At 42.3% G+C, this 15012-nt stretch overlaps 1 protein-coding gene across 1 annotated transcript; it reads left to right on the plus strand.

Annotated features, from left to right (window-relative positions):
• Positions 1-3535: 3535 nt before the first annotated feature.
• Positions 3536-12704, plus strand: slc35b3 (solute carrier family 35 member B3). The gene is made up of 10 exons (XM_078291376.1): positions 3536-3728; positions 4584-4820; positions 4984-5105; positions 5444-5598; positions 7889-7996; positions 8646-8743; positions 8939-9031; positions 9430-9541; positions 10144-10213; positions 11977-12704. Exons 2-10 carry the CDS (start codon positions 4605-4607, stop codon positions 12125-12127), a joined length of 1125 nt encoding a protein of 374 aa, XP_078147502.1. The 5' UTR covers positions 3536-3728; positions 4584-4604; the 3' UTR covers positions 12128-12704.
• The last annotated feature ends 2308 nt before the right edge of the window (positions 12705-15012 follow it).

The raw sequence follows: 15012 nt of genomic DNA on the forward strand, positions 1-15012 counted from the left end.
TTTCCGTAGCATGCAGGAGGCTTGAGACAAGCCCAGGAAGAAGACAACGGAGAGCGAGTGCACTTTAGCCGGGGATAAGAGCAAACACAAATGGGTTATTAAGAAACCCTCAGTGTAATATCTGGCTGACATTAAAGTGTCTCTTTTTGAAATGATCCACCGCTGGGGAAGGACTTTCATGATGGTGATGGCAAATAAATAATCTGACGGATCTTTACAAGAGGGAGTGTCTGTGTGTTTAAACTCAAAAAAGGAAGAACAAAAAAGGTCATCACTAGTAGACTGCGGGACAGTGCATTGAAACCCAAACAGGCCTCTTCCCTCACAGACAACCTTAATGCAAAACAATCAGGATTGCAAATTTGTTAATGAATAAAATGTTACTTGTTAGTCTAATGTTTTGTTCTGAGTCTCACCTGTGCACCTAGCCAGAATTTGAATGGAGCTTAATGAGGAAGGTATGGAAATGGCAGCTATAGCACTGCTAGTGTTCAAAATCCTGTTAAAACTACTAGCACTGCCATGTAGCCTAATGCTTTACCAGGTGCTCAGTGTATACTACAGCTATAGCTATACTATAGCCTTAGTTGGTCATTCAAAAACATATCAGTGGATGTTCTTTTAACTCTATCTGAAATAAAAAGAGCGATTATGTGACACTACATGGGGGAAAAAATGATATAATCTCTCATATCATTCCCATAAAAAAGGCAGATACTGTGGTCCAAGGATGACTGCTGTCAATTACATTACATGCATGTAATTAAATGGGAAAATCAGAGATACAGGGTTTGCGCAGGACACTGACCCTGCAGTGCATTTTAATTTCTGCGGTCCATATAGTATATAGTATATCAAAACCATTCATAGGTCCTGCTCCCATATGAGCCTCCTGAAGATTGAATAATGTCCTTCCTGATCCGCGCTGCAAGAGGCCATATTGGATCCAGATTTCACTGGTTCAAAAGTCATTTCATTCCCCCTCATTTCTCTCTCTCTCTCTCGGCTTTATTCCTCTCTGTCTCTCTCCCTCGTTCTCTCCGCCTGCTTTATTTATTGCAGGTCCAGTGGTGTGGTGCAAAGCCATTACCCGCGCATATGTACCTTTTTGAATAATCAATAAATAATTATTTTATTATTTAATAGGATCTTATGGGGAAAGGAAATGGGTTTTATTACATAAATCCATCACGCGTGATGAATGGGTACACTTGTAAAGTTGGACGGGGGAGAGGGGAGAGTGGTCGGACGGGCCTGCGCCTGTGCCAGGCTACTGTGCATTGCTGAATACTTTCTCCATGCGAGGTTGTAAATATGACATTTGTGTCTCTTTGGGACTGTCAATTGGAGTGCAAGGGGAATGGGGGAAGGGGACTGTAAATTCAGAGAGATTAATTAACCCTTTCCATTTGCGATTCAGCCCTGCATCTTATTCCGTATATGGTGACCCCTGTGAGCAGAGGGGTGAGGGACCCGGCCGCAGACGGCCCAGGGAGTGCAGACGTCTCATTCCAAATGAGTTATTAACAGAATTTTTTGAATAGATGGAAAAATTGTAGCCCGGCCATTTAGTGTCATAAAGGCCGGGTTGGCGAGGCGGCAGGGGCCTCCCAGGGACAGGAGGCAATACCATTACAATCAAATCTGAGATGGAAGAGGGATTGAGCTGTCCATTCTGAATTTTTATATTGTCGGAGGGCCGGGGAGGAAATAATGCCATCCTGGAGTGTATTAACCTCTGGCTGGGGAAGGAGGACAGGGAGAGACAGGGAGAGAGAGGGAGGGAGAGGGAGAAAGAGGGCAGGCAGAGGGAGGGATTTGAGATTGGACGGCAGGGAGACAGGAAGGATAGAGGAGGGAGGGGGGGAATGAAGTAGCAAAAGAGAGTTTCATGCCTTCTGCTGGGGAAGAGAAAGAGAGAGAGAGAGAGAGAGAGAGAGAGAGAGAGAGAGAGAGAGAGAGAGAGAGAGAGAGGGCAACATAGGAATATGAGATTGGATGGGAGAGAGAGCAGGAATGGAAGAAGGGAGAGGAGAGAGTAATACAATAAGGATTTAGAGGGGAAGATTGAAACAACCGCAAGTAAAGGGGAGGAAAAAAAGGGGGAGAAATGGACAAGAAGGCAGGAGGGAGAAGGGTGGAAGGGAGAGAGATGGAGAGAGGAGGGGGGGAGAGGGAGGATGGGAGTGACAGAGGAATAGAAAGGAGGGAAGGAGGAGATGAAGGATACAGTCAGGCTTAGGGGAGAGGAGGGAGAAGGAGGGGACAGAGGGAGGAGTGGAGGTGGATAACTGAAAATCATAATATGAGCTGTAGAGTACAGAGCTGCCCTGCAGTGTGTACCTGCCCACAATATCTAGATTATTACATTATTATTTTATTTCCCAATCTTACATTGTATGTATTTTTTTTGATTGGCATTCATTTCTATTTTATTTACTGTTTTATTTAATGTGTTTACTTTTATTATTGTTGCTGTTGTTGTTAGTCAGGTGATGTAGCGATCAACTCTATCAACTCTCAAATATATTTTCAGAATAGTGTAAATGTATGTTTTGTTTTGTCTTGAAAACACCTTATTTTCATAGTTCAAAGGTCTTACTATAATTTAGACCTATACCATGAATTTAAAGATTCATATTGGCTAGAAAAGACAGGGAAACCTTTTTAACAAATGCATCAAACAGTGGGTAGAATGTTCACCTCATTACTACTTTGTTTATGGTTCATTGGACTGAGAGAAAATTTGACTCTGGCCTATTCCTTCAAACATAAAGGTAATTCTGTGAGTTCACAAAGTGAGGGCCCCGTTTATTGTCAATGGAGCACCTCCAGCTTTTACATCTTAGTGAAATGACATGTTCAAGTCTAATATTGTCTAGTTTCAGGCTTTGGGAGGGAGTTTCTCAAGTTCACAATATTAACTGGACCACTGGAATGGGATATGACTTCATAAATTAACTGCTATTCCCCATTAAGTCTCTATGTGGACGAAATGTAGCCTGAAGTGAGTCTTTCTTAGTTGATAACTTCTCTGTTCTCTGTGTTTGGACTTTCTAAAATGTTGCTAAACCGGACTGACCAGCAGAATTTGCATCCGCACACGTGCTGTGGAGGACAGCAGCTACTGAAACTTACCGTATGGAGCATTATGTAACTAAAAATAATATTCCTCATTTTCTTGCCATCTGACGACTCAGTAAACTCAAGATGGACCCTTCAGCCGAGGTAAGACTGGAGCCTGCATGCCGTTTTACTTCTTAGAAACTAAAACCATGCACCATCTTAATGCACGCGCTAGACAGACAGCCGACCTCATCTACACTACTCTGGCGGGACTAAAGAAAAGTAATTTCATAACTATGAAGAATGAACAAACAAGTTGGGGGTTATTAACGGGGCTTGTAAAAGTTAAAGAGTGCAGTGTGTGAAGTTATTCACCTGCTACAGTGCGTGGCTCACTCGACCAATGGCTACACAGGTCAGAGGTCGAGGCGGAGCGGAAGTTGTTGGCTGCTGCCACTGCAGCAAGCCGTAAGTGCAGTCAGGTTGCAAGCTAGCAAGCTTCTCAATGTGCTTCTTTGTGTTTGTCATCGGTCAAGAAAAGATGAAAACGTCTGAATTGTGCGCTAGATGAAGCCGTCCCCTACAGGGAAATGATATTAACCGGGATCGCCTCTAGAGAAGAGGATAAGCTGACGTAAAGGAACCCGGAAGTGTTGTTGAAGGTAGCCTTGCTAGCTTGCTTGGTAGCAGATAACTTGGCTTGGAAAGCAAAGCCAATGATAACATTTGTAATCGCCTCATAAGCTGCCGCTAATTGTATAGATGATGACCGGTCTTTAGATGCCTTAGTCTTTGTAAACTAATCAAATGCCATCTTCTGTTTAATTCGTTAGCCTGCAGCTTCATGTAGCCTAGCTAACGTTACTAAGCTATCATACTAATAGCTTTACTAGCTTCATAACAAGCTAATTATGAGCTTTGTCTCTAACAAGCTCGGAGCTGCTTAGCAATTCTCTTCGCTAAAAGCACATCAATGAAAATAACTTATTCTTTGATACTCACAAGTGAACAGCTAAGTTACAGGGATAAGCTTGGAATTTGATCCTATAGCTCCTACTTTGTCCTGCTGTGTGCATGCCATCACAGTTCATTCAGTATTTATTCACACTTAGTTAATGTTTGAGATCTTAGACATCATTCCCATGACAAATCCACAGCCTACCGTTTGGTGGATGTTCAATGGGATGAAATGCTTGTGATCCTGGAATAATACAGTTTGTTCAGATTAGACAAGGAGTATAGTGGGCCAGTAAATGATTGTTTTCCCTCACATTTCCCCTCATATCAAGAGGTAATGGTATTACCCGCATGTTGTAATTATGACAACACTCCTTTCACCGCCAACTCCACACCCTGAATGTAATAAAGAATGTGGAATGTGATCCACGACACAAAAAAAGAACAAAGTAGGACAACAACAATCATCTTTTAGAAGGAATAGGAGTCGTGTTTCCAATAATGAAAACCTGAACAATCAGTAATAACGATTTACAAATTTTGTCCTTACTCCTCCTCAGCCCCCAGCAGGCCCGGACACAATGAGTGCCAAGTTTGGTCTGATGGGCTACAACAGCTCGCGGAAGCACATTTCAATCTCCATCCCCTCGTCCACGGAGGTGATGTCCCCCCACATTAAGTCTGTGGAGGAGCTGAGGGTCCTGGGCATCAACCTGAGCAGCTTCAGTGCCCCCACGCAGTTCTTCATCTGCGTGGCCGGAGTCTTCCTCTTTTACCTCATCTATGGATACCTGCAGGTATAGCTGGTGACTCAGAAAAACACAATCTGAGAGATGCACACACACAGACAGTAAAATATCTTAAAATAGTAAGTTGAAGTTGTTTGTATTTCACAACATAGGCATCAAGAGCCTATCAGTGCCTGCCTGTTTCTTTATCTGTGCTTCTCCTCCACCCCAGGAGCTGATATTTTCTGTGGAAGGTTTCAAGCCTTTTGGTTGGTACCTCACCTTGGTCCAGTTTGGCTTCTACTCCATGTTTGGACTGGTGGAACTGCAGCTCACACAGGACAAACGCAGAAGGTACTGCTAACAACATGATCTGATTATCCCACATGATTTATTCTTTGTTCTTTTTTTATTGATGCAACTTTGTCATTGTTACTTGTTTGCATCTATGCCCTACCTCACATGCACTGTGATAACATTTAAGTACTTTTTGATACTGTTAATCGCAGGTAAAGATGGTAGTTCTCAAAAATGGATATGCACATGAGCATCCATATAGTATACAGTATAGTTGATGTTTTTCTGGATCTAAGAATCAATGATGGGCATAACAACTTTTTCTGTGCAACACAGCTCTTCAACATGGAAAACTATTTCTCAGCTACTTAATTGTTTTCCCCATGTCTTTTCAGGATACCGGGGAAGACCTATATGATCATAGCATTTCTGACAGTGGGGACCATGGGCCTGTCCAATACCTCTCTGGGTTACTTGAACTACCCCACACAGGTCATCTTCAAGTGCTGTAAACTCATCCCCGTCATGATCGGAGGAGTGTTCATACAAGGTCAGCTCCCCTTACAGACATCCATACTGACAAACTATTAAATGCCAAATGTATTTGGGCTCACTTACAAAAAAGTGTCTGGCGAGCTAGTGAATTAAAGTTTATTTATATAGCCCTTCATCACATAGCATGTCTCAAAGGACTGTACAGAGAATAAGCCTATCTAGATCTAACTAATCAGTATGCAAAACACACATACAAGGAAACAAAACAAAGCACAGCACACAAAGTAGCATGTAGAGCTACTTTAATGTAGTTGGAGACTGTGTGATGTGAGTAATGGGGATTTTGGGTGTTGGAGCACATTTGTTATCATTCAGCTTTTACTCTCCTGATGAGCAGACTAAACACCAACTGTTTCTGTTTGCATTTGTGTTAACATTATTTACCAACCATTTAATCGTAGTGGCCAAGCTTTCAGCACAGTGTGATTGAGTGAAATGTTTGATCCAGTCTCCTCAAATCCTCATTTTTCTTGAAGGGAGGTATGATTTGCTAGGATTGCAGAGGAAAGCTAACCCAAACACTTTCTCCAGTTTAAAGTATCAGATTGATCAACAATTAATACTTTGTGCATGCCTAAGCCATAATACTATATATTGAAAGTAGTTCATTGTTCAATAACACAGAGAGATGGGGTCTTTATCTGCTATAAAAAAATCCCCCTTGGAGATTCATAAAGCATCTATCTGTAGAGTAGAGTTGTATTTCCTTGTAATATCCACCAAAGTAGAAATGCCAAAAAAAACGAACTTGGATAAACGGGATTCTTCTGATCCCCAGGGTGGAATTTTTCGGAAGTGCAGAAGCCAGTTAAAGGAGAACTACTGTAAACTCCCAGGCACCTCGGCCCAGTCTGCCACCGTGCCCTTGAGCAAGACACTTGACACCAAATTCACCCCAATTATTTGTGCTTTGTGCCTGACCCACTGTGTTTGCATGATGCTGTCTGGACGGATTATGACAGACAGAGAAGTGAGGTGCGGTTATTTGTTCTTCCTAATGGCTTCTCCCTCTGGCACTTTATTAGACAGCTGAAGAGCCAGTTGTTTGAATGCCACAGTTGGGGTCAATTTAGTAACAATTCACTCCATTCAGGAAGTGGGTTTTCTTCAAAATTCAAAAACAGTCAATTGTTTGCTGACGTTTCTTATCCAATCTATAAATAAATGACTGAATATGAATTTCCCATCATTACTATTGGGAACTGTAGTTTCAGTTTACATGTTGAATTGAGTGAACTTAAAATGAGTTGACCCTATCTGTGAGTCAGGAGACTGACTTTGGAGAAAGCATGTCTTACACCTCATTCCAGTCATTGCACATCGTTCCTTTGAAGCGACGACCACCTTTCAACTTTCGGTACCTCCTTTTTATCCGTGGCTGTTGTTTTCGGGTGTGAAAACCCAGTCAGTGGTTCTCTCTGTCTCTCTGCTCTTGGTTCTGTCTGTCCTTTCATCCTCACCCCGGCCTTCACAAGGCTCTGTGTCCTCACCGTCAGACAGGTTTTGTGCACTTTTTCCCCCCCTTCCACCGTCTCTCCTGTAATAGAGATGGATGGATAGATGGATGTGCGGACCGCGGTCCCTCAAGGGGTCGAGCGGAAAACAGACTGCGTTCACTTAGGATGCAAAGGGGAAAGAGGGTGGGAGGGAGGGATGGATGGATGGATGGAGGGAGGGGTGTGGGGTTGCATCTGATGTGAGGCCCTTCAAAGGCGAGTCGGGGAATCAAAGCCGACCACGGCCAACCTGATGCTGCGTCCCCTTGTCATCCTCAAGGCATCCGTCCGTCAGCCTGTTGTGGGAAGACTCCTTCATCCCTCTGTTGTTTTCTTTTCTTGCTTTTTTTTTCATTTTGACTTTTTTTTTTTTTCATTGTTGCGTGCCCAACCTCTGAAACTTTCAATGTTGAAGACTGCTCATTGTGAAAACTTTTTTTTTTTATTAGTTACATTTTTACCTGAATCTAACCTCAAAAGCTTTTATTTATAAAGCGGGGGAGGGGGGGGGGGGTCATCTTTTGAAGTTTTCTTTGGCAGCAGTGCTTGAGGAGAAAGACTCTCTCTCTGAAATGCATGAGTTTGGTTGGGTTTTTATGTGTTTGTGAAGTTTTACCGGTACTGTAGTGTGTAGATTTCAGGCTATACTGTAATCTTAAAAACTTTTCACTTTGTTTCTTTTGAGAAGGTTTGTCAAAATTTGAAAAAGGAGTGCAGGATTTCTGGTTTCAGAAACGCAGATAATAAGTGCAGTTGGGGAGGATTCAGTGCTGTCTCTGTTTTTCCCAGGTAAACGCTATAACCTGGCTGATGTGTCTGCTGCTCTCTGCATGAGCCTGGGACTCATCTGGTTTACACTAGCTGACAGCAAAGTGGCCCCCACCTTCAATGTCACAGGTAATATCTCCCAAGGTCCTACAGCAGACTGTGCAGAGGTTCCACAGAAATGGAGTAATACTAACTCTGCATTCAAACAACAAGCAACCACATCATCTCGCTACATTCCCATGGTCAATTTGTGGTAGCTGATAGGCAGGTGTCACCCCAGTAGTGTTGCAACGATGTCGAAACGTTTAGCAATGCCAGTATGTGATTGGCCGCAGATAGGCGCTTTTGCCCAAAATCTTAGCTGTTGCCAACTTTTCCTCGTAAAGAAACAAGGAATCGCAGGCAGCTAAAGTCAACATCAGACATCTTGCCTCATGTCGTAGAAAATGAATTGGCCTCGGGCAACGGGTTGCTCAAGTTGTTTGTGTGAATTGCACAATAGGAATCTCCATTTGAAAGACAAGGACTGTGTCTCTGAAACTTGCCCTAATAGATCTGTATCAATACACAAGGCATTTGATCTGTTGATCATTTGTTCTGATATTCTTCTGTTACACTGTTCAGTTAATTTTATACTGTCCTGAAATAATACATCTCAGCAGGAAATCAGTTGGAACAAACTCCAGCACAGCTTTATCTTTAGAGCTTGGCCTTCAGTGTTCAGTTTGCCCATGTGTTCAAATTTCTGAAAAATTGTGTGTGTGTGTGTGTGGTACAGGTGTCCTCCTCATCTCCCTGGCACTGTGTGCAGACGCCGCCATTGGAAACGTGCAGGAGAAAGCCATGAAACTCCATAATGGCTCCAACTCTGAAATGGTATCCCGTTTGTCCAATTGAAACCACAGTATAGCTTCAATTTATAGGCGACTACAGTAGATGTATGCACAAAACACAGAAATAATGTTTGAGGTGAATACATAATGTGTAGCTCTGCTTGACTCTGTAATCAAAACCTGTGATATTCCTGTGTGTGCGATGCGACTGACTGGTCACATGGGTCTGCGTTCCCAGGTGCTGTACTCGTACTCCATTGGGTTTGTCTACATACTGACGGGCCTGTTCTGTGTGGGCGGGCTGGGGCCAGCAGTGGCCTTCTGCTCGGAGGTGAGTACACCTGAAAGAGAATAAGAATAGAAACTCCTGGAACTTAACACAGCTGCCCACAGACTGTTATCACGGAGGCTGTTTGTGCATTGTATAATTCTTTCAGCTGGAAAACGCCTGCAGAACGCCTGTCTTCTTTTCAGATATTATGACTAATTTGATCGTATATATTTGACATTTTTTGTGTGGTGCAGCTCCTGTGTAACCTCCTCAAATATGACAGGCAGCTGCTGCTTTTTGGCTTCTGTCGTATATCCCAATATGGTGATTTGATGATCTAGCAGCGTATTCACAATTCACAAATTTGTTTTCCTTCCTCTGCTTTTCCATGGTTATTCCAGTGATGTTGTCTTCTAAAATGTGTTCAGTCATGTTTTATCCTCTCTCCCACCTCCCAGCATCCAGTGAAGACATACGGTTACGCGTTCTTCTTCTCTCTTACGGGTTATTTTGGCATCTCCTTCGTGCTGGCTTTGATCAAGCTCTTTGGCGCCCTGGTCGCCGTCACAGGTCAGAACAATGGTTCAGTCAGACGATTCTCTTCTCTTCTCTTCTCTTCTCTTCTCTTCTCTTCTCTTCTCTTCTCTTCTCTTCTCTTCTCTTCTCTTCTCTTCTCTTCTCCTGGTTTCAGTGAACCTTTCCCATTTGTCATATTTAAGCATTGTAAATCACATCCATATAAATGATGTAAAAATGTCAACCACGCTGAAACTTTAATGATCTGCATGATGAAATTGGGTATTTATTTGGGTATATGGGGTATGGATTTGATTACCAATGTATAGTTCTGAATTAAGAAACATTTGTTCCTACAGTTGCCAAAATTAGATGTCACATCCTATTATATTAACACAATCTTATCAGATTTTAATCTTATAGTAATATTTATAGAGCTAATATCAAACCTTTCCTGAATATTCTTAGTGCAGTTATACAATTTTGTGTTTAGCATTGAGCATACCTCTTTAAATACAGTTTGAGTGCCACATCTCTCTCATTCTGTCTCTCTTACCATTGTATTGTAACTACTGTTCAAGTTTTTTTTTGAAAGTACAACTAGTACAACTGTGGTGTGGATGGTGTTTCCATGAATGTGTATTCCTCCTTTGCAGTGACCACCGGGCGAAAGGCCATGACGATCGTACTTTCCTTCATGTTCTTCGCAAAACCTTTTACTTTTCAGTAAGTATCTTCACCTTCTGACTTCCTGCAGTTCGGTTCTTGTTTCAGTGTGACCCCTGACCGCCCCCTTGACGTATGACACTACATTTGCCTTCCCTGACTGTGGTTTTCATGTCCTGAGTCCATTTTCAGACCTTGACTCTGCTGTTCTGTCTCTCTCTTTGACTCTCTTGCTCGCCCTTTAACTCTGCTATGCTGTCAAAAGGGTCTGTTTTTTTCCACCTCTCTCCATCCTTACTTTCCACATACACATACACAAGATACAAAAAACAATGTGAATATATAATAGTTTGTATCTGGCCAAGCTTCCCTCTCCTCCAGCTGCTGTGTGCTGGTGTGGGATTGACTGTTCCTTGGTAGAGAAGCCTCTCTGCTCTCCACAGTGACTGGGATCACTTAACTACAGTTTATACTCTTTAAGCCAAAAGAGATTATAATTAGTAATTGTATTGTCAGTGCCACTTTTCTAACTCTGTTCTGAAAAGTGCTGTTCAAATGTGACCAAACACCAACAACCCTGGCTCATTTACCTTTACAGGAAACCCACTGTACAGGGGGAAATTTTGATGAAAATGCACTTATTTGATTCAATAATTGATAATTAAAACCAAATTATTCATTGACCCCAATTAGGTAATATAACATTGTAAAACCAATAACCTATGAAAAAAACAACAAAAAATTTTTTTTTCATAATATGCACAGTGTGCGGTTTATCAATGTTGGGTCACAAATGAAGAAAAAAATTGAATAATAGAAAATTGGTGTATAAAATCTGTGCAATTATATGGAGGATAGAAAATAGATTAATATTTGAGTCTTCTTTTGTGTCTCTTTGCAGATGAGAAATGTTTGTCTGGTCTTGTTCAATAAATCATTAAGTTCTTAAATGGATAGAAAGACACCTTGAGTTTTAGCTGGCTATTTTTCTTCATCAGACTCTTGTCACGTTGAGGTAAGCTAGCAGCTAGCCGTGCCCCTTGGTTTCAGTTGTTAGCAATGCTAACAATGCTAATGTGCTATATTAAAGGAAATGAAGGACAAACTTTTTTTCCCTGTGATTTGACAAGTGTCTGGGGAGGAAGAAATAACCAACTACAGTTCAAGGTAATGGGAAGCGGTTCTCACCATTGCCGGTAATGTTAAGAAGCCAACTTCTAGTGACGTTTGACTCAGTCTGTCATCACTTATTCTGAGTTTCAATGAAACATATCTTTCTGTTTCTGTTGTCAGTCAACTACACAACCAAAAAAAAAAAATAATTTACTTGATTCAGGGTCACAAAAAGCTAACAGGCCAGAAGCTGTTGCGTTTTGATGTCAAAAAGGAAAACTGATAGCTAACAAGCTAACATTAGCATGTTAGGTGTTTTTCTCTCCTTCATACAGCTTATCTTGAAAGTGTCTGAGCTACTGTATACCTTTATGCAGTACAAATACACAAAACTCTCCAAAAACGGCATAGGAAAATGCATGCTTACACCCCAATATGCGACTAGCTTTCATTAGCCGTAGTTAGCAGTTTAGTGGTTTATGGGTTTAAGACAAGTGGATTTTAATGTTCATGCATTTATTTCTCATAAATAAGAACGAAATATGTCACAGAGAAAGAATACACAAAAAGAGCTTCAGGAGAATGAGACAGAAAATATACATTTTTACGTTTGCGTTAATGTCCTTCCCCTTCTTTCTAATCATATCCCTCTACTCCGTTTCTATCTATCCCTTTTAAAACCTCTAACCTCTCCGTCTCTCCTTCCTCAGGTACATCTGGGGCGGCCTTCTGGTGCTCTTCGGCATCTTCCTGAATGTTTACAGTAAAAACCGAGATAAGATGAAGCTGCCCTCAATCAAGGACCTCAGGAGCTGGCTGCTGACCGGAAAGAAAGTCCGATTGCTATCGCAAAACGTATAGCAGCGCCCACGGGTGCGGCTGGAGTCCGACGCCGGCGTACGTCTCTTCAGATGTAGAGCGCGCCCGCCTGTTCTCAGGGGATACGCTGAAGAGTGTGCCCCAGCTGTGAGCCTCATCCCCATCGACATTCAGTACAACCAGCGCTGTAGCCAAGGTCGGGTATACAGGATATTCCCACCAATCAACCTCACAACCAGTTGACACATAATACAGCCGTGACGGGTGATGGGGTCGCTGTATCCCGTCTCCTTATCTACTATTACACCACTGGTGTAAAACCCAGAGAATCAGATGAATTGACTCTAATTCTCTGCAGAAAACTGAAGGAACTATGACTTTTCTTTTTTTTTTTAAAGTGGATCAGTGGCTGGTAGACTCTTTAAAAGCGACGCCACGGAGCCGCACAGAAACATTCCCAACATGGAGGACAACACTGAGGACCTATAAGACTCTCTAAAGGGAAGCCGGCGCCTTAGCTAACCAAATCGCACAGTTTTGCACTGGAAGTGACCTGTACACTTAAACGGTTGAAGAGCGACATGTTAATCTGTCATGTCTGAAATGAATGTGTGCCCCACCTCCTGACATAAAAAAAAAGAGAGAATACATATTCATAAAAAGGCATATTTTCCCCCGCATGTGCCAGAAAGAAGAAATGGGAAAAATAGTTTTTTCCACAATCATTGTCTCGATAAAAGTGGCTTTTTTCATAGTTTATTTGTAATTTATATCTGATTGTGCTCTAAAACATGAAAAAATGTGTGATCATCATGGTGACATTTTGGGAAATACGGGGCCATTTTCTCCGATGTGTATCAACAATGTCAACTGCCATAATTTGCTAACCATTTGTTTGGGTGAAAGGGTATCACTCTTTTTACATTAAAAACAAACTGAGACGTTTATCTTAAAGTTTATCCAACGTTTTCTCTGTGTGTGTACATGACTCGCCAGCCAACCCTTATTCTCTCCCCTTACACCGCTAGAGAGAAGAGTTGAAATGTTGCCAAACTGTGTGTGTGTGTGTGTGTGTGTGTGTGTGTGTGTGTGTGTGTGTGTGTGTGTGTGTGTGTGTGTGTGTGTGTGTTTTTACCCATCCAGTGGCCTTAGGCATGTTTGATTAGGAGTCCTGAAAAAAGATAGCACTGCTAGACAGAAAATAAACAGTATTCACTGTGCCTAGGCTTTCCCATTCATTTGGATCCACCCAGTGTGTGTGTGTGTGTGTGTGTGTCATTAACATGAATGCCAGTCTGCATTCTCACTAGGTTATGATGGCGATGAAGCTAACACCTGGGTCTTTACTGACTCACTACAGTTTCCTCCGTTGGATAATTTGAGCACATTATGTTGAGGTTTTGCATTTGTTTTTTTTCTCAAGTGGATAAACTAAACTGCTTTCTCATTGACTATAATGGAGAGTTTTTTGGGGTTGATTTCCTGCCCATAACACTTATGCATTATTGTATTATACTCTGCCAAGGTGGTTGCGTAGCAGATTCAGGTGTTTTGCTTTTTCTTATGCACATACCCTTCGCCGAATCCCTACTTTTCACACTTGGAAAAGTATTATATTCCAGCGTTACAACATTACAGTACATCTGGATTCAATAGGCACAATGCAGTCCAGTGCACAGATAGTCATTGCCCAAGAGATCCACGCCTGTCCAGTGCTATTCACTGTTTCTCGTACTCTTGTGCCTGTTTAGCACCAAAGCCCTTTTGATGTGCAGTACTAGTCGTGACAAGGAGAACACTGGTATCATGACTTTCTAACAGGGACCTTTGAAATGCTTGCATGTTTCGCACTGTTTTCCAGTCCAAAAACTCAACTACGGGTTAAGACACGAAATGGGTCAGCACATAACAAGAGTTCCAACTGTTTTAGTCTGTTCTGAGCTAATCTTGTAGTAGGTCACAGGGTGGCCAAGTGGTTAGAGAGACCATCGTTCAACCGGAGGACCCAGATTCAAGCTCCAGGGTCGCCAAGCATCTACCTTGCTGAAGTGTCCTTGAGCAAGAATCCCAACCGCTGCTGTTCCGTCTGCTGACCTCTGACCTCCCTGTGGAGGGAGACAAGTGAGAAGAGAATTTCCCTATGGATTTCAATTAATTGGGGGTTCGTGTGCTGGTGGGAAAGTCCGGCATCCAGGACTTCCACGTCGGCTGCTGGACGCGTTGCATCCATGTGGTATTTTGTTGGAAAATCAAACCCAGAAGACATAAAACAAACAAACACAGACACTCTGCAGTTTAGCAAGTTCATCTGACAAACTTCATTCAAACAAACTCTGACTTAATCATCCGACTTTGTTCATGTGAGATTTCCAAGTAGGAAATACATTTTTCCGATACATACGAATGCACAATAAGTCACATTACATTAATTCACATTAACCAATAAGAGTCTCTCAGGATGGTTGAATAAGGCTTGGAATTTAACTAACTGCTTACAAACCATCGAAAGGCCCAACAAAAGAAATATTGAAGTAGGCATGCGTTGGAAATGTTTGAAAAGTCTTTCGTTTTGTCCTTGATGATCAGTGTGTGTGTGTGTGTGTGTGTGTGTGTGTGTGTATACATGTCCCTGACTCACTGCCATAGCTTAGTGTGAAATGACAGAGACTTGCCAGCTCAGCAGGAGGTGGCAGAGAGTGGCTCTGCCTGTGATCCTAATAGAGGCCCAGATATTACAGTCTCACTTCCAGGCGGGAAACCTAACGCTGGGCCAATTAGTAATTTGGTATTTCATAAAACTTGGCAGCTCGTGCCTGATGACAAACTGACAGAGAGCCTCTCTCCTCCGGGGAACCCTTGGCTTGCAGCTACAGTGCAGCAGAACACACACACAGAGGACTGCTAAGTTTTCCTTCCAAAGCAAAGTG

This window comes from Centroberyx gerrardi, chromosome 22 (assembly GCF_048128805.1).
Source record: "Centroberyx gerrardi isolate f3 chromosome 22, fCenGer3.hap1.cur.20231027, whole genome shotgun sequence".
In the NCBI taxonomy this organism is placed as follows: domain Eukaryota; kingdom Metazoa; phylum Chordata; class Actinopteri; order Beryciformes; family Berycidae; genus Centroberyx; species Centroberyx gerrardi.